We start from the raw sequence: 19,783 nt of genomic DNA on the forward strand, positions 1-19,783 counted from the left end.
TGCTAACAGTTTGATGAGAGAACTGATGTCACTCTGATGTCTGCATGTTGACTTTGAAGCTACAAAGACTGGACTAACTAAATGTCTCCACTGGTTGCCTGGCAACCACGCAGTAAACAACTGTGTCTGGCAAAGAGATAGTCCAGAACATAAACCCTGTGAACCACAACGGGTGGCTTTTACACTTTGGTTTCTCTCGTCCTATTTTGGTGCAGGTGGTTAAAGGGACCACACACCCACTGCACACTTTGTTTTCAGTTTCTTTTCACTTAAACCTGCAAGAACCTATTCTGAGGCCACTTAGGAAACAGGCTGTGACATTAACATATTATTGCCTTATATAGATGAGAGCAACATTATCCTTCATTTGGAGCCATATTTCAGCCCACCTGGTGGATGCAAGTCCAATATTAGGTCTGTTTTTGGTAACAAATTAGGTCAAATATTGATTATAACCAAAAAAAAATCCATGAAATGACATATATATATGACACGTGTGCCACAGAGGGGAACGTTGTAGCTGCTGTGATCTACTGCTCTGCTCCCATCTCAAACTATTCTGTTGTTGACTTCTTTGTAACTAAATCTTGTCATTCTAAGCCAGGGATGGAATCCGAGAAAGATTAGCACAGCTCTGCCTGAGGTTTAAACTCAAAGCTTATTTCATATTTTGTAAATCCCTCAGAAATCTCTGGGTTAATCCCCATTACTGCCACACAGACTCAAAGGAAACCAGGATTGTCCCTTAAAAACTGTTTTTATCTCTTGACGGAGAAAATACAGAACGTCTCTCCTTCTCTGTGCTGTACTGTACATCTGTTCGAACATCTGTCTGTCTGTGTGTGTGTGTAGGTGCCTCTGTCTATCTACCATGTGGGTGCAAGTGTCTTAATGTGTATTTGGCATGTATGTGTGTGACCATGTGAGTGATTGTGTGTGTGTGTGTGTGTGTGTGTGTATGTTCAGAGTAGCCTCCCAAGCACAACTCCCTCTCTGCTCCTAGCTTCTCCTCTGAGGATCTCCAGGAAGCCCAGTTTTGTCAAGAACTCCAGCCTCTGACGGTCGGTCGGCTGCACCTCACAGAACACACCCTGAGAGCCTACACACAGAGAAGAAATGGTCATAAAACACCTGTTAAATTCTTGGTCTCCGGCTGCATACAAAAACGCACAGATTATGACAAAAGACCATCCTCTCTTCTTTGTGAGTGACGACGCCACATAGAAATTTGTCTCCGCTTGTGACGCCACATGTGACCCACCACTGAAAACCCACTGGAAACCTGAATCCATCTCGCTATCCACCATTTTGGTTAACTGACTAACACTATCTGTGGTAGTTAGATGTACCAGCGAAGCACACAAGCTGTTCTGCTGTTGGCTGCAAACACAACAGTCTTCATGTCCCACCACCATCTGAGGAAGTGAAGGCCAGAGGATTTACTTTATTTTGGATGGAAATGTGATGGAAATGTCCCCACAGTGACTGCAGTACTGGACCGTGTTCCGCCATGTCGGACAGTTACACACAGACAAAGTAGTTTTCTGAACAGAGGGATATTAGGCATGCAGTATGCACAGTACATTATGTGTTTTTAGAACATTACGGCATTAAAATTACAAATGAGTACGTGTCCTTTGATGGTGTGAAATCATCTACAGGCAGCCTGAAAATTGACCGCTGCTCAAGGATGTCAAGTGGTGTTACGTCACTACTGCAGCCCCTCTGCTCTTCTGTTTGGCCACGAGCCAGTGACCACTAAAGCTAATACTGATATGAGAGTCCTCCAGAAAGGCCATTCACATGCTGTACAGAGGTATTTGAAATTTCCACAACACTTCAGATTGCACCGTTTCATTCAGAGGCGAGGGTTAATGGAGCTTTCACTATTCCATTGATTGAGCTTAAAGCAAAACAGACACTCACACTCACACAGTGGCTCCACACCCCGTCCTTACCGTTGGCCTTGAGTGCAGCGAGGAGGGCGGTGAGCAGGGTGCGGCTGACGCTGATGTCCACCAGCTCAGGCAGGGCGTCCAGTCGCAACTGAGAGGGGAAGTGATAGAGGAGAGAGTCTGGGTACTCTCCCTGGTCCTCCTCCATCAGCTGGATCAAGTCCTGCACAGAGGACAGCAGACACAAGGACGTGCTCACAGTGTGTTGCTGATGGCAGGTTATGTCCTGGAGGTTTACTTTGTCCTTATCTTAAATGATTGGTGGGTGGTGAATATTTGTTTGACAGTCGTGGAAAAGAATGCCATGCATATTCCTGTGTTGTAGTTTCCAAGAGCTACCACTAGATGTTGCTAACGCCATATTTGGCTGACTGCACCTTCTAAAAAGCCATGAGACCAGAATATTTTAAAGCTACCCAGACATACAGACAGACAGTATGAGGACAAATCATCATCATGAATTCAGATTTCATCAAAAGTTTTTTGAGTATGCATTCAATGCTTCGTAACATCAACAGAGTCTCCACAGCTATGCCTTTGCGATTAGTCTAATGTACTGTCTGAGATGCTGAGATGCAGTTTTTCCTGGAACAGAACTTGCTGACAGGAAGGTTTTCAAGCCATCAAACACATTTTAAGGCAGGTTCAGCTAAACAGGGGAGGAAACGAGTAACAATCAAATGATAACATTAACTAATTACATAAAGTACTGGTGATATATTCCCATTGTCTACTACAGCAGGAACAGCAGGAACAGACAGACACTTACTAACTCTGGTCAGTCAATTCAAGTTGGATTCACAATAAGTCCCTCAACTGGAAACCCTTCTCTGCCTTCATACACCTGTGGCTGCACAAAGTGTGGTGGACTGTCCGTGTGCACCATGACGCACAGAGTGGGCAGATAAATGCTCCACATATGTCGGCGACTGACTGTCCCTGTTGCTCACCACCGGCTCAGTTTGGCCCTTTGCCTAAGATCACTCAACTGTTTGTCACGATGGGCAACAGGAACCCTGCAACCAAGTGTGTCATCTCCTCCCATTTTCAGCAAAGACGCTCTAATGTAAGTGCTCTGTTTTCACAATCATGTACTTATCTGAAATCCTTCAGTATGTCTTATCAAACATGAGGAGACATCATTTGCTCATGACTGATGCTTACCCCTGACATACAGTAACTATATATCTATTCTTGTTTACATCTGTGTCACTGTTGCACTTCATGCACATGGGAACACAACTGCATGTTTATTTGGTGCACTGCTGATGCAGAAACTAGAGCCCCATAGTGACATGGAGAGGTGGAGAAAGAAAAGTAGCAGGTGTGTTTTTGTTTGTCATTGGCTTTGTTTATCTGTGTGTGCCGTCCACTTCCCAGTTAGTTATTAATCCGTCACAGAGGGATCCAGATGGTGTAACTGCAGGTAGCGATATGTCTAAACATTTGTGTACTGCGTGTTGGGTGTGTGTGTGTGTGTGTGTGTGTGTGTGTGTGTGTGTGTCTGTAACCTCCTCTGTGCCCTTCAGAATGGCAGCATATCTAATGATTGCTTGGCTTCTTCTATTCCACATTGTCACGTGTCGGGGTGTGTCTATAACTTTTTGTGTATGTGTGTGTGTCTGTAACAAACAAGAAGGTGATTACTGATCTTATTGTCTGCTTGAATGCTATATATTCACCTGTGTGTTGGGGTGTGTGTTGCCCCCCCTGGGTGGGTATTTGTCCCTCATGGCAGGCAGCCAGCTGGCCTGGCATCGTTTGGCAAAGGAGCGAACGTCCAAGATGCCCAACACACAGCCACACACACCCAGCTCATCCTCCAGGATGAAGGTGTACTCAGGGCACAATGCCAGGCACGGGCCGAGACATCTATGGACATGACAAGACAGATTTAAAAAACATGTGACTACAGTATTCTAATACAATAAATATCCACTGAGGACATGTTTTACAGTGTATCTCCTGTGTCTGTCTCCAGCACTCACCTGTCCCCTATGATATCTGGGTGAGCAGTGCTGGACTCTTGGCCACCCTGAGTCCTCAGGTGGAGTTGGCGCACCATCCGATACAACTCCACCTACAACACACACACACACACACACACACACACACACACACACACGCACACACACAATGAATAGACACCATTTAAAAACATTATCATTTAGTGAGACGGCTATGATTTCATGACCCCTCTACAAAGCCATGTGTTTCCCAACATCACTGTGTAAATGTTGAACTAAAAATCTACGGGTGATCCTTTAACCTTTATCCTTTTATGTTTAGTCCTAGTAGTAGTTCCAATACTTGGGAAAATACCAGAAGAGACGAATTTGGGCATACAGAATTGTGAATATATGACTGTCTTTTTTAAATTCCTTTTTCCTCGATATACTCTGGAACCTTTGACTCCCAATGCTATGCAATTTCTTACAATAATCAAATAAATAAAGGAATGAATACATGAAATAAAATACAAATGCTATGTTTAACTTTGCAGCATTTCTCTATATAGGGATCCAACTGTAGCACTGACTGAAAATTCCATAAATTTTCCATGATGTTCCATCAGTAAGTGTGTCTGCATGACCTAAAAATGTTCCTCCTTCTTGGTTTGTTTCCAAGTTGTTTTTCCAGAGAGGTGAACAGTGTGGTTTCCATAACAACTATGTTTACACAAATAATTGGACAATAATTGACATTCTATATTATGTTGGTACTATGTGTGAAAGACAGCATGCTTGGGTGTGACTTCTCCTACCTTGTCCTTGCTGTGGTAGGGCCTTATGTTGTAGAGCCGAGAGGTAGGGAAGAGAGGAGGAGGATGAGTGAAGAGTTCAGTGCTGCTGCCTATAGGGAGAAGCATCTACAAACGCACATACACACACATACACATAACAAGCAGTTCAAGAAAGGATTGAACTTTAAAGTCATGTATCTAAAATTGCACACACTCAATAAAAAGACATCAGGAGTCATTTTCAAACTCCCTGGAGAATGAGTGCTTCACAAACACACACCCTACCTGCACCTCTCCAGACACACCCCCTTTGAACACCCATGGCTCTGACTCCACTCCCAGTAGGTCCGCCCCTGTGGACTTCCCACACCCTATCACAGACAAGACCCAAGTGTCAGTCTGGTGACATCGTGCGGTTCGGGCCAATGAAATACCAGGAAAGTTAGCAGCGCAAATGACGAATGAACACACAGTTAAATCAGCTTTAACTATTCATGCCAGCTTAAAGGTTCCGTGTTTTACAGCATTACAGCTCCTCAAGAGATGATGGCTGAAATTAGCTTCTTTTTCAGTTTTTATGCTGGTGGCATAAATATTTGAAGGATCACTGGTGGTTCAGTCCTCACTGCACTGCTGAGCTCCACTATGCCAGTGCAGAGAAATAATGATTGGATGTTGGGTTGATGGTGGAACATTTTACCTCGTCTTTACCTTAGATAAGAATGATTTGTGTAGTAGAGACTACTTGTGGTTAATGATTTCAAGCATAGATGAGGACACAGAGAGTTTAGACGTCATGGCTACTCACAGTGGAAGCAGTTCCTCCAGGTGCCCAGGGTGGAGCTGTCACTCAACACTCGTCCATCTGAGAGAGACAGGTGAGCAGCTGGGGTTAGATTATAGTACATAGTAAGGTACAGTGTAACACAGAATACACTATGCTATGCTATGTGTACTATACATACTTAGTAAAACATTGCCTATCATATAACATATCATACTACAGCATGACATACTATTGCTACACAACGTTATAGTAGTCTTCATTATACTATTCTGTACTGTACTACACAATGCTATAAGCAAAATATACTATGCCATAGTATATTATTTTAATAATAATGCAATAAAGACTCACTATACATTATCCCTTACATAATATAGTACTAAATACTATATTACACTATACTATTCTATACTATACTACATTATACTATACCACTATACACACTCACCTAGCCAGCATATGAATGCTTTTGCCACTAGAGCTGTGTTCCTCAGGTCCCACACATATGGGTAAAGGTCATAGAGCACTGCCCTGTTGGCCCCCCCCACTACGCTGCAATGGAGCTGTGCTATGTCTTCACACAGGGACAGGACCCTGGAGGCCCGGCCACGCCACTCGTCAATCTAAGAACAAACATCCATGTACAACTGGTCATATCACTCACCTTCATCATCATACTTCACATTTCATCATCAACAAGATCACAGAACACACACTGACCTTCTGAGGTTGGGCTTTCTTGCTGTTCGTGCTGACCAGATGGCAGTTTGCTTTCAGCCAGGTCAGGTCCTGCAGCAGCTTCTGGGCCGACGGGCCATGCTCGTGGGGTAGATAATGAAGACCAACCAGCAGCCGCACCTGGGACTCACTTAGTAGGCCCTTAGCACCACAGAGTCCCCGACCCTGGGCCTTCTGCCCCCTGCCTCCGCCTGATGGTGCTCCAGGCCTGGATCCTGGATGTTGTTGACTAGGCTGACTAGGCTGGCTTGACCTCTTCCTCTCCCCCTCGCGCCCCTCCCTGTCCCCTTTGACCTTAGTGGGTGATGATGGGGGTGAGCTGGAGTTCAGGGGGAAAACAGGAAGTTTGGCCACGGTAGAGGTTCCTCTCAAGGTGGAAGGGCAGTCGGATCTGTCAGGAGTTTTGCAGCGAGATGTTGGAGCAGAGGAACGCTGGTCTGCTCGTGTGCTCTGCCGACCTGTAAGGAAAAAGAAAAAGAAGCGTAATTAGAAATCTAGCAGTCCGCCACACTGGCCCACTAAGATGTCATGACTGAGTGAGTGAAGTGTTTGAGTCCGATGTCAACACACACACACACAAGCACAGCACCAAATCCTAATGTTTTACCTGCTTGTAGCGGTTGGTTGAGTTCATCCATCCAATCATGTAGTGCAGCAGACAGAGCTCTATCAGGGCAGTATTCACACTCCTCATCTGGAGCATATACAACACTGTGTTATTATGCCTGCTAAATTACTCATATTGATACATTACACAGTACAGAAAACCACTCTCACTTTCCTTTACATAATCAGTCTGTTTGGATTCCAGTTGGACATATTTTGGTTGGCAAACCCACCCACACACAACTCCTCCTTTATCTGCAATATCTATGGAGGACTAAAAAAGAAGATACTTCTCAGAGCACAACTTATCTTGTGTCAGTGGATAAACAAATAAACAAAATATATTTTTACTCTACAGGACAAACACTACATTTAAAACACTACTACATGACACGACATTTGCATCTGTAGTTTTGCAATATTATGTCATGACTCAGTCATTCAGTTTTGCACCTCACTAGGAATCATAAAGGTAAATCTCTCTCACTCTAAAAGACTGAATCCAGTAATTACTTCTCATTCAACCAACACTCCATCCCCCTCCCGCTATCATTAAAATTCCTCTTCCATTTCCATCCACATCACAGGCTTCAGCCTGCCCTTCATCTCTTTTCTCATCCCCTCCCTTAAAGCCCATTTCTCCTCCAGCCCTCCGCCTTGTTTCTCCTCCACAGAGACCTTCCTCTCTTCTCATTTCTTCCTTCATCACACCACACAATTATTCCTCCATCCCATCACTAGCTCTCCCCGCTCACTCACATTCACAACGACATCACACGCTACAGTGGTTCCCTCTCCTACATTTTTCCATCCAACTCCCTTGTTTTCTCCTTCTTTCTCTGATGGTATTTTCATGTATTTTACTGTCGCAGCAAACTAAACACAATAAATGTGAAACAAATGTCAAATTAAGGTGGTGCAAGGGTTATTACAGCTCCACCATCAGTTTTAACACAAGTCTTACAACATAATAATATAAAACATCAGGAATATAATGTGTGAAGATCTCTTAACAATGAATAGATCGATTGTGCTGTGATAGTAGATGAAGATTCATAAAATTGGTGAATTGGGGAAATATATATATAGCTGAAAGTTTATTGAGTAGCTTTGTCCATGACAACAGATGGAGCTTTAATTCCTGCGTGTTAATTCACTTGTTAAGTAATATCAGACAAAATTCTGCATGATGTTTACAGTTGTGTTGGTTGCCAAGCAGCAGTTAATGACATATCTCTCCAGGAAGCAATAGGACTACATGTCCATGGCTCTGGTCTGGCGGAGCCAATATTAGCTTATTAACTCGGGACATCTCCTGTCTGATCATTGGTCTTTCCTCCCTCCTGCCATCCGCTCATTAACCCTTCCCTCCACCAACCGCCTCACCTTTCCTCTCTTCTTTTCCAGCTCTGTACCAGCTTCCCAGTGTATGGAGAGGGATGTAGTTGGCTTCAAACTCGCAGTTGGGGTTGAGTAACAGGCCTCTCAGGTGGCTCTTCAACTGAGGTTCTCGACCCTTAAAGGGCCCCAGGAAGAGACGTCTGGAGTCATAGTCATTAGCGTGCAGGTTGTCCCAGATGAGCGGGGGACGCTGGAGGACGGACTCCACCTCAGCCAGGCAGTCTACAGACAGTTTCCTGGAGATGACCTTACTGCCTGTGGGACCAGGAGTGAAGAAAAATGGTTGAAAGCCTAAACGTTTTAGAAACAGACCACATCCAAATCTGATAGAAACAGATAGATAGTGAATATAGGTAGAAACTGATAGAGTGTGAAATTAATTAGTTGTTCTGTCCTGTGATTGTGGCTCTCTTACACAAGAAGTGGCATTAATATCTGAATATTGACCAGAGGACCTCACTATGGCCACTTGAAAATGTATGTCTGCCCTCTTTCAGACCACTGTAGTGACTGAAACCTTCAGATCAGATGAAACTGAAATAATCCTCAAAATGTGAAGTATGAAAAATGGATGCTGACACCTGGTCTGCTTTGAGAGCCTACTGTAGTCTCACCGCTAGGTGGAGTAACTGTCTCGAACGAGGCAGCTTCACTATAAAAAGAGTAATAGAGGAAGAAATTTGCAGAATTAAGGAAACATAAGAGAGCAAGTGAGTGTAGAAAGTTTCAGACGTGGTGTGCGATGAGAGCACAGCTGATAACTAATGACGATCACTTTTGCATTATGGAGGAGCTGCTTGATGTTAGCAGTCTAAAGAGCACCACGACGGGTGAGGATGTTTTTGAAGCTGTGCCAGATGCAGTTGGCATGATGGGAGTTAAATGGGACGAGCTGTGTGGAGGTACGACGGATGGGGCTCCAGCTGGGACAGGCGAGCGAAAAGGAAGGGCCTCTACGGTGTCCGCCGAGGGGCAAGAAGGTGGAGGTAAGGCTGTTGATTCGAGCACCAGGGCTCTAGCACAGACTATTTCAAGCTTCCCTCTCTGATGCTGGTGCTGATGCTGGGGGGCGGGGGGGCTGCTCTACCATTCTCATGTGCGCTGGCTAAGTCGTGGCTCTGTGCTGCAGCGTTTTATTCCCTGAGATCATAAATGGACCAGTTTTGAAGAGAGAAGGACTCTTCATGAGCTCAGTGACCCTCTCTGGTTGGCATTTTTAGTGGATCTCACTGATCACCTGAACACACTGAACAAGAGTCTACAAGGCAAAGACCAGCTTGTACCACAACTAATAAATGAAAGCCCGCTAATGGAAAGGCTGTTTTTTTTCTTGAATCATATTCAGTTATCAAGCAGAATTTACCTACATTTGATTGATTCACCTCTAGTGGATTAAAGTTAGCAATATATCACTTCTAGTGAGTGGCCCAGCCCTTTGTATGTTTTTCTGTATGTGGAGTGAAAAGTTTGGACACCCCTGATTTAAACTGTCATGATCCAACAATAAAGTAGCTACCAAACAATAGCTTCTGAGGTAGAGAAATGAAGGAAAGTAATACAATTCAAACAGGAGAGTAGGCGTTTATGTGTGTGCATGTGTGTGTTCCTATTGTACTTCCAAATGCATGTGGGAGGATCTGCACCTAAATAGTTTTCTGGTCTTTGGAGGAGGTTGTGTGTGGATTATTGCCTGCAATTACTTGCATGCGTATGTGTACAAAGCAATGTTTTGCCAATGCAAGTCTGTTCGTGTGTGTGTGTGTGTGTGTGTGTATCTTGTTATTAACCAAGAGATTGCAGGATAACGTTATCCTGTTATAACGTTAATGTTAAAAAACACAGGAATACAGCCATATTACACACAATAGTGAAATAGACTGTTTTAATCCCTGATTTTTCTCAAATATAACTGGTTAAATTGATTACTTCATCATTTCAGTGTTTTGTATATATGCCAACATGTCTCACCTGTCCACACGACTGTTATGTTGGGAAGCAGGTCCTCTCCAACAGTCTGCAGGTAGGGAGACTTTGATACACTGGGAGAACACAGAGAACCACAGTACTCTACAGGGAGAGACAAAGACAGGTGCATTTCAACATCTACCTCATGGGCCGGCAGTAAAAACTACATGTAACATTTTCTAAGGTTCTACAGACCAAAAAATACTCCAGTTCAGCTCAGTTTAGCGCTCTTACCTGTGGGGCAGAATAGGAAGACAGGTGGTTCCCCCAAGAAACGATAGATCTCATTGGTTACGGTGACCTGAGCATGAGCGAATGAAGAAAAGGCCTCGCTGTCGGCCTGACACATGGAGTGGTCGATGTCATCAAACAGAATTGCAAACGCCTGGCAACCCAGGTCTGATACCTGCACAGAATGACCAGGTTGTGGATGAGAGAGGAGATGAAACGGAGGCTCAAAACCACACAGAGTAACACTTCTGTAGTATTCACTTATTATCTTATTGTGTCGTGTACCTGTCTCAGCTTGCGTTTGAGTAGCGTCAGGTCGCAGGCTGAAGAGAAGACGATGTCCTGACCGGGAGAGAGGGCATAGACAAACCGCAGGCCTCTCGACTGGGCCTCCACTATGAGAGTACGCAACTGACCTGAGAGGAAGAGGAAAAATGTTGAATTTGAAAATGAAAGTCACGTTTTCCTGCTTCAAACTTCCCAATTGACCCTTCTAAGCACTTAATGTTCCACTTTAAGTGATTTGAAATGTGCATTTATAGCTCAGTAGGAAAACCTGCACATATATGCACATATGGGTGGATGAATGGTCAAACTGATCGACGGATGGATACATCCATGAATGTGATGTCCTTACCCTCCTCTTCGGGAGAATAGACCTCCCTCCACAACAGTCTGTGTTTTAGGTCATCTTTTGGGCCGTACAGGTAGGTGTTCAACCCCCAGCTCTGCATCCTGGCACAGAAAGATACGGACATGTTACTGAAGTGCAGGTTTAAATCATTTCGTTGCTAGATCTATGAAATCTGCAACAAAACACAAATCTTCATTTTCCCATAATCAATCAGTATTTATTTAGCGCCAATTCATAACAGTTATCTCAAGACGTTTTACATAAAGAGCAGGTCTAGACCAAACTCTTTAATTAAGAGAGAGACCCAACGATTCAGGAATTTTGGCTTTAGCTTTGTCGTGTGCTGTAGGTGCCCTGGAGGGAGCGGCAAGGACGGACAGAGGGGCAAAAACAGAAACAACAAGGAGCAAGAAAACAGATTAATTGTATCGATCATGGGGCTCCATGCTGCCTCAGTTACAGGAAATGACCTCCTGAATTATAAATAGAGCGTAGTACTAGGGGTGAAACAATACCTGCATCACATACGTATATAGACAAAAACATGAACATTGGTCTCTCTCTCTATCTTTGGACGTGGACCAGCTCTTGTCTTGCTTGTCATTTGTGGGCGGACTGCGCTCTCACTCACTCCCTGCCTCATTTCCTGGACAGATGGTATGCACGTCGCCTCCACAAAGCTGCAACCTGCCTCCCTCGGACGCACACAATCGGACGCACACGCGGCACTCATACTGTAAGCACATCCACAGCTCTGCTCTGCTAAACTTATGCAACGCTCACTCTGTGAATTTTGCCTGCTCTCCACTCCAGTCTTAAAAAGACCATCTATAAATAAACCTGGAGCCCACACACTCAACTGCTGCAAAGTTTTGGATGTCATTTTTGTCCTCATAGTCCCTCTTAATTAGGCAGCAATGTGCGCAGCCTGTACAACACAGTGTTGTTTGCCAATAGCTGCATCAGCACTACAGACTACAGGCATTATAAAACATACGTCTAGTGAAAATCAGTAGAGGTTTATGGATGCATTATTATCATTATTATAATAACATGAACAGGGAGATATATAGTGTGCTGTAATGATTTGGTCCGTATATTTAAGAGCAGGGGAGAGCAGAGAGGAGAGGGAACAACCAATCTCCAGGGATGCCGTCGGCTGCCACTATTGGCTGCTCCTCTGCAAAACTGTGTCACAGCTCCCAACAGGCCTTCCTGTCGCTACACGCATCTGTAAGATCAGTGTGTCATCAAGAATTAACTGTGTGGACCCGTTATTAGTGCGTTCATGTTTTAACTTTCATGAATGGGCTGCCAATGCCTTAAATGACATTGACAGAGCGTTTCGTTTGCACTTGGAAACGATCTGTTAGTATTCTGCTGTACTTCACTGTCATGGAGATCAGTGCGAGCTCATTCAAGCTGAAAGAGCATGCATTTCTCTCATGGAACTGTTAATGAAAGCTGTTGTGGCAGTCTCAAAAAAGAGCTGCTGATCATGGGGCTCCTAGGGCACTCGTACAGTAGAGAAGATCTGATTACGTTGAATTTTTTATCTGGTTTAAATGGCTTTTGTCCACAGTTTTATGCTGTCCCGATGCCTGCAAAAGGGATCCTGTTATGGCACTACACTGGTATCACTTCCACACTATGGAGTGTGGTTGTGCTGAGCGTCTCCCTGGTGTGAAGGTCTCTGCTTGGAAAAAAGATGCTGCTGCTAAATTAAGGGCCATGAACACGGCAAGCTCTTCCCTATGTAAGAGCTAAGAGGACAAAAAAAGATCCTCAGCTAGGGTCACATAAATATACTGATTTGTACTTTTGGGCAATATGATGAAAAAACATCCTTTATTACAAGACAGCAGAGCCAGACTTCTCTTACATTACCAGTGAAGGGTTTTAGAGGTGGTCTTTAGAGGTAGCTTCAGCATGAAAAGACCACGCATTGAGCTAACTGCTAAGCATGCTAGCATGCCGATGTACAGGTAATGTTTACCATGTCCACCTTAGTTGAGTGTGTTAGCATGCAAACATTACTAGCTACAATCTATTAGTAATTAGCACTAAATAAAAGGTACAGCTCATAGAAATGTTGACCTAGAAATAGAAATTGTAGATATTGAAATTTGAAACCTGATGATGGCACTGGATGGAAAAATAATTCCTTCTGAGCGTGGCGTGTTTCAAATTTCATGACAATCCATCCAAAAAGATGTTGGGATACTTTACCTAAAATCAGAAATGTCAACCTCATTTTGCCACCAGAGGAAAAGTCTGGGGATCACCAACATCATCAATATTTGACAAAAAACAAAAGCATGAGCTTCATGGTGATGTCAGAGGGAAAACCAGGGGTTCATGAAAGTCTGAGCAAAATTTTATGGAAATCCATCAGATTTTTTTGTCTGGACCAAAGTGGTGGACCACCTGGCTGTCAGACAAACATTTCCATCTGTACAGCCACGCCGCCAGCATGGCTGGAATCAGTATCTATGGAACCAAATGATCCACATCCCATTTTTGATCCTCTCTCTCTCTCCTTCCACTGTAACAAATGCAGTATCTGCCTCCCCTCCGTCATCCATGACTGAGCGCCAGGACTGAGGATGAGCCCGCCCTTTGCTGTGGAGTCATTCTGCATCAGTGGTTTCTCTCAGGTCTGCCTGGAACTGACATATAAACTGGGTTTAGCCCACAGGCGTCAGGTCAGTCACTCCTGAGCTCAGGCTTTTCATGTGAGGAGGAACAGCAACACAAAAGCATCCACTCTAACCAGGTTAACTAGATGCATGGACTGCTATGCTCACATGCATACAGTGCAGTGGTGACATACTTACCACTGGAAGAGAACTTTCCTCTGATCCATAGACCAAGGCCTCCCATAGAAACCTGCAGGTGAAAACAAAAGAAATGAGTACATGTGTGTCGCCATAACTCCACACCTTCAGATATACAGCGTCATTCACATAGTGACACACTTAGAGTACTGATCAGTTCTGTAGGGGACAAAAGCTTTCCTTTTTAATAATCAATAAACAACTGTGTGCAACTGTGTACACTCAGAAACTGAATGTTGATGTGCAGTAAATGTTTATTTCCCACACGCATATTCAAACAGACATATGATCATTGAATATGGACTACTAATGGTGTACTGTAGTATTCATATCATATCATATCATATCATATATCATATATCATATATCATATCATATCATATATCACATCATACCATATCATATGGTTCTCTGCACTACTTCTTAGTTCCCTGCTCTGCAGCAATAAATCACAAACAGGACAGTTATCAGCTACAAGGCACTATTAGTGGACATTACAGCCACAGCACTGTACAGGCACAGAAAAGAAGGCGAGCTCTTCCAGTGCTTACTTGGTCACATCCCTTCTGTGTTTGGCAGAGGCATAATTCATCTCCAGCTACACTCTCCATCACATTCTCTATTTTTAGAAATGGGAGCATCTACAGTGTCCCTCTCCCTCCTTTGTGTTTTTTGAATAAGTCTGCAATGTGTGTGTGTGTGTGTGTGTGTGTGTGTGTGTGTGAGCGTGCACGTGCGTGTGTGTGAGTGTGCACATAAGTGTGTACAGTACAGTAAGTGGGTCATTGTGTGAAGTAAATTGGATTTACTGAAATTCCAGACTGCTTTCTCCTGTGCGCCAATTGGGAATGTGTGTTTTGGATTTTGGTGTGCATGTGCATGACATGTGTACCTGTGCATGTGTGTGTCCTGCGGAGCGCTCCCCACTAAGCCAAACCCAATTACTAACTCTGCTGGATGCCACCACATGGGACTGAAGAACACAGGTTTGTGTGTGTGTGTGTGTGTGTGTGAGTGAATGATATGTATTTTTTCATTGTCATTGCAATATGAATTTCCACAATAAACACATGGCAAAGGGCTGCGAAACCAGATTAGCTGAGAATTATAGAGCTGGAAAGTTGAGACAGTGGACAAACAGACCAGCTCTGAAACAATTAGTTAAAGGACAGAAAATTAATTAGCAACAATTTCAATAATCAATAATGATTTAGGCCAAACATATTTAGGTGGTCGGACAGAGTAAAGCATTTAAAGATGCCACCTTTGGCTCTGTGCGTTTTTCACACAATTGCCTGACATTTAATAGACTTAATTATTAGATTAATTAAGAACAAAGTCAATGAAAACATTTCTTAGTGGCAGCAATAAAACAGCCCCTTATCTACAAAGATGATAGATGTATTTCCACTTTGTTTTAGCAGAATATAGGTCTGTTTACACAACTGCTGGCAGGTTTCACAACCCACCTTTGTGTCTGCATTGGGACTGCGTGAAATCACACATCTCCACGGTAACTGCTCATCACAACATAGTGTAGTATCATGACTGCAAAACTTTAAGTAGTAAGTTTGCTTTATTTTCATGGCCTGTACTTGCAGCATGATCAGATACATATTTGCAGCATAATTGTGTGTGTGTGTGTGTGTGTGTGTGTGTGAGATGAGAGGGGAAGTGAAAAGCAGGTATCACACAATTATTTTGCAATTATCGTCATCTATTCCTGCTTCTTCACCGTTGTCTCCAGGAATTAGTCAATGTCGTGTAACTGTAGCCTCTGTTATTATTCTCAGCCCATGTTAGTGTTGTGATCAGCATCTTTATCATCATTATCTTCATCATCCTCACTATCTTCATCATCACCAGCATCACTTCCAACATTATCAGTACTCTTCATCTGCATGTTTTAACTGATGCCCTCAAACTGTCCTCTTCTTTCATTGTCTCATCATCACTGTCATCATCAATGGAGCCTCACACCCTCTGTCACAGCACCTCCATCATCATCATCATCACCATCATATCATCCCAACAAACATCCTCACACTCTCCAGTCACAACCATCAATACCATCACTAACATCATCATTATCACCCTCACCATTATTACCACTACCAGTATTAATACATCTGCTTTATTTCATCATCATTAGTATCACTATCATCATCATCATCATCATCATCATCACGACCAGCCCTCATCCAGATAGTTTCCTTTCCTTCCTGCAGCCTTTGAACCAGACATTAGGAATGTTTTTCAACGTCTGCTCTTTGATCTCCACTTCAAGCCTGGCTGATCACCACCTCATCATCTCATAAAGACCTTTCCATCCCACCTACGTCAGTCCTCATACACACATCACCACCCCTTCACCTATAGTAAGTGACAAATGGATGCTGGAATCTGGGTCAAACCGTGGTCTGCTCGAAATCATCCCCCCGAGGAAAGAAAAAAAAACACATGATCTGACAGTAGGTCAGTGATGAAGTCGGCCGCTCTCACCTTCCACCACCCCACAAAGAAACTGCCTCTTCTCCTCCATCCTGTCCTCCGCCCCGCTGCCTCCCTTCGCCTCCAGTCGGCCCCTGACGAGCGAGGGAAGACGAGCTGCTCTCCCCGTCTGTCAGCCTAAAAACCGAGTCTGTGCATCATGCTTCTCCTCGGTCTGCCTCCACCTCCTCCTCTTCCTCTCCTTCTCGCTGCCGGAGATCTCGTGCTGCGTTCAGGTGCTCAGCGGAAGCTCTTGCTTTCGAGCATTTCATGCTGATTGAAAAAAAAAAAAAAGCTATGAGTAATTCTATTTAATTGTATTGCACTGAAGTTATCTAAGCAAAGTTAAGTCCCTTAACAATCCCTGAGCAATAACAAAAACTGGAGAGTGAAACAATGAAATATGCAAATAAAGAGACGATGTCAGTGACCAGACAAAAAGTAGAATGAAACAATAAATATAATAGGGAATTGTTATGATTTTACACATGTATAAAATTAAAACGAGTAAGCTGCATCACTATAACATAGACCAAATCACACATGACACTGTCCTTTTCATTTGTTATTCTTCCACATTACCAAAGCACAGAATTTCTTTGTGCTATGGTAACATTAAAAAAAATCTTTATTAGGAAACAAAAATGTTGAGCAATAGAATTTGAAAAGCATACGTGTGTCTGATAAAAGTGAATAAAAAAGTGTCTCTATTCCTTTCAGCTGAGTCAGTATTGTGTGTAGTGTGTCAGCGGCCTGGCTGACACTGAATGGGACAGGCTGTGTTGTCCTACGGTGGCCAGCAGGGGGCAGGACAGTCACAGTTAGCCACCTGCTAACATTAAATCCAAACCCCGCAAACACAAAACTACATTATCATCATGGCAAAGTGGTGTTTCTGTCTACATGGAGAATGTAAGTCCAATATTCACTGCCATAGCTCTGTTGTAGTCGTCACCAATATGTTGGCGGTAATATTTAACATTGGAAAGTGTTAGCTAACGTTAGCTAGCGAGATCCATTCCCATAGCAACCACAATCGAAATAAGCTTGTGCTGAGCTCCATTGGCTTATCCTTAGTTTTACCTTTTAAGTAAACACTCAATGGCAAACATTTTTTAATGAAATAGTCTCAGTTAATAAAATCAGTCAGTCAGTCAGAGATATAAAGTAACTGTATACCTGCCAGCTGAGCTGGTTGCTAATTGTCAGCCATAGTGCTGGCCAGGGAGAGACTGTTTATTTCCACAACATAGCACACACTTTTACATTTACAGGGAAAACTACGCTAACGTGAAAATTAGCATTCAACATACTATTTTAAGTGGAAATAGGCTGTTGTCAAAATCTTTTTCAAACATAAAAGTACTTCAATTTTCCATAAATGTTAGTTGCTTACAGCACATTAATAGATAGATAGATAGATAGATAGATAGATAGATAGATAGATAGAAGTACCTTATTGATCCCCGGGGGGAAATTCTGGTGCTACAATAGCATAGAAGGTTAAGTGACCACCACCATGAGTACAAACAAATAAATAAGCAAAATAAAAAATGTACAAAATGTTCCAAGTTTTGCAGGTAAATAAATACAAAATGTAATATAGACTATAAACAGTACCAGATGTAATGTGCGTTTGAGTAAAACCAAAGTGCAAGTTAATAATAACTGTAGTGCAAGTTTAAGAACCAGGAGTAACATGTTCATGTTAAATGGTAGAGGGTGCTGAGAGCTCTCTGCCAGCCAGAGGTGAGTTATTAAACAGGGTTATGGATTTTCTGTATCGGTCCTTGTGACAGCAGAGCTGAACCAACATACATGTTCATGTACATAAATACAAAATTATTTCACACATATACCATAGTTCATTCATGAAATAAATACAGCTGTAGATATTTGTGCCAAAAGTGTGTGTGAAAAATTAAATTGGTCATTTCAGTCTTTTTTTTTTTTTTTTACATTATTCAGATTTTTCCGGTATAGCCCTGAAGGCAGCATCTGCCTCCTTCCAGTCGCCGGTCCGCACAGGCGCACTGGGCTCCTGCAAGGTGTGAGCGAGTGAGAAAAATATTCCAGAAGACTGTTTCAAAAACTGTCAGCCTAAAACTGTATGTTTCTTAAACTATTAAACTACTGTGCTTTACTTTCTGGGCTATATAGTATAATACAGATAAAACACATACCTATTGTACACTTGCAATATTAATGATGTTGTAATATGTGCTTGTATAATATTGTATTTAGTGTGATATCATTATGAATGAGTAGGCCACTGTTTAAATCTCTATAGATATAGTTAGTGACTTTGCCAGTGCTGCAGGCTACTATCAGGGTAGAGCTAACAATGAAATGTAGTCAGGGTCTGAGTTAGCAGTTAGCATGTTTTCACTGTGTAGTTCACTATTTGGAAATTTGCACTTGTGCATTGTGTGCACTCCACTGATTAGACTAAAATATTCCCCTTTGACTGCATACACCTTTTAGTTCACCTCAAGTGATGATTTAAAAGCATGTGGGCAGGTCATGTATGCACACAGGTATGTATCATGTCAACATTCACAAGGATATGGAAGTGCATATCCAGTAAATTGAACATGAGCATGACAGCTACTCACAAGATGCCCCTGAGCGAGTAACCAAGTAGAAGAATGTGGTGGTGATACTGATTATGTCTGGACAGACTGACAGTTCCCCTAAAGCATACATACAGAGCAGCTACTAAACATTACAATATTACAATAAGATGTTGATGGCACATTGTTTAGGATTCATAGATGCGCTGTAGAATGTAGTAGAGTATATTTGGATTTATATGTTATATATAAATAATATATATATATATATTTTCCACAAAAGTAATCCACAGTGGACATTGAATTTATAAGGAGGCAATGTAACTGCGAGGGATGTGCATTTCTAGTACAAATACTATTTGATTGTCACTTTGAACTATTTGAAGATCTCATGTTACTAGATTGACTGTGAATGAAAGAGTCACAGTCAGTATAAGTTAAAAAAAGAAGATACCTTCCACCAGGAGAGGACTAATAAATATAACTATGCAAAGTTTGACACATCAGTGTCTCATGTGGAAAATCCCCGACTTATAAGTGCTTCCTCTTAGCATAGCACTCATGACATTGAGAGGGGGTGGTACTTAGCAGGTTAATCAGTACTTCGCACGAGCTAAGACTTTCTCATAAACAAACATTATGCAGAATTTTTTGATTTTACTTTACCTAAATTGTCATTTTACTAATATAAGAAAACAGACTTAGGGAAGGAGGAAATAGCACTGAACTGAGTGCTTCAAGGTTGTTACATTTATGAAATTTTGGTGAAACTGATGGTGTAGGTGTAACAATTTAAGTTGAAATAAGTCAGTCATGTAACACC

At 42.6% G+C, this 19,783-nt stretch overlaps 1 protein-coding gene across 1 annotated transcript; it reads right to left on the reverse strand.

Annotated features, from left to right (window-relative positions):
- Window positions 1-962: 962 nt before the first annotated feature.
- Window positions 963-16,469, reverse strand: LOC139222869 (protein O-GlcNAcase). The gene is made up of 17 exons (XM_070854764.1): window positions 16,400-16,469; window positions 13,898-13,949; window positions 11,064-11,161; window positions 10,712-10,842; window positions 10,430-10,601; window positions 10,199-10,297; window positions 8,216-8,485; window positions 6,831-6,917; window positions 6,206-6,681; window positions 5,934-6,108; window positions 5,507-5,563; window positions 4,984-5,069; window positions 4,720-4,824; window positions 3,944-4,035; window positions 3,638-3,827; window positions 1,959-2,118; window positions 963-1,099 (listed from the first exon to the last, which is right to left on the reverse strand). Exons 1-17 carry the CDS (start codon window positions 16,437-16,439, stop codon window positions 963-965), a joined length of 2,427 nt encoding a protein of 808 aa, XP_070710865.1. The 5' UTR covers window positions 16,440-16,469.
- Between the last annotated feature and the right edge of the window lie 3,314 nt (window positions 16,470-19,783).

Source organism: Pempheris klunzingeri, chromosome 23 (genome assembly GCF_042242105.1).
Source record: "Pempheris klunzingeri isolate RE-2024b chromosome 23, fPemKlu1.hap1, whole genome shotgun sequence".
Taxonomy (NCBI): domain Eukaryota; kingdom Metazoa; phylum Chordata; class Actinopteri; order Acropomatiformes; family Pempheridae; genus Pempheris; species Pempheris klunzingeri.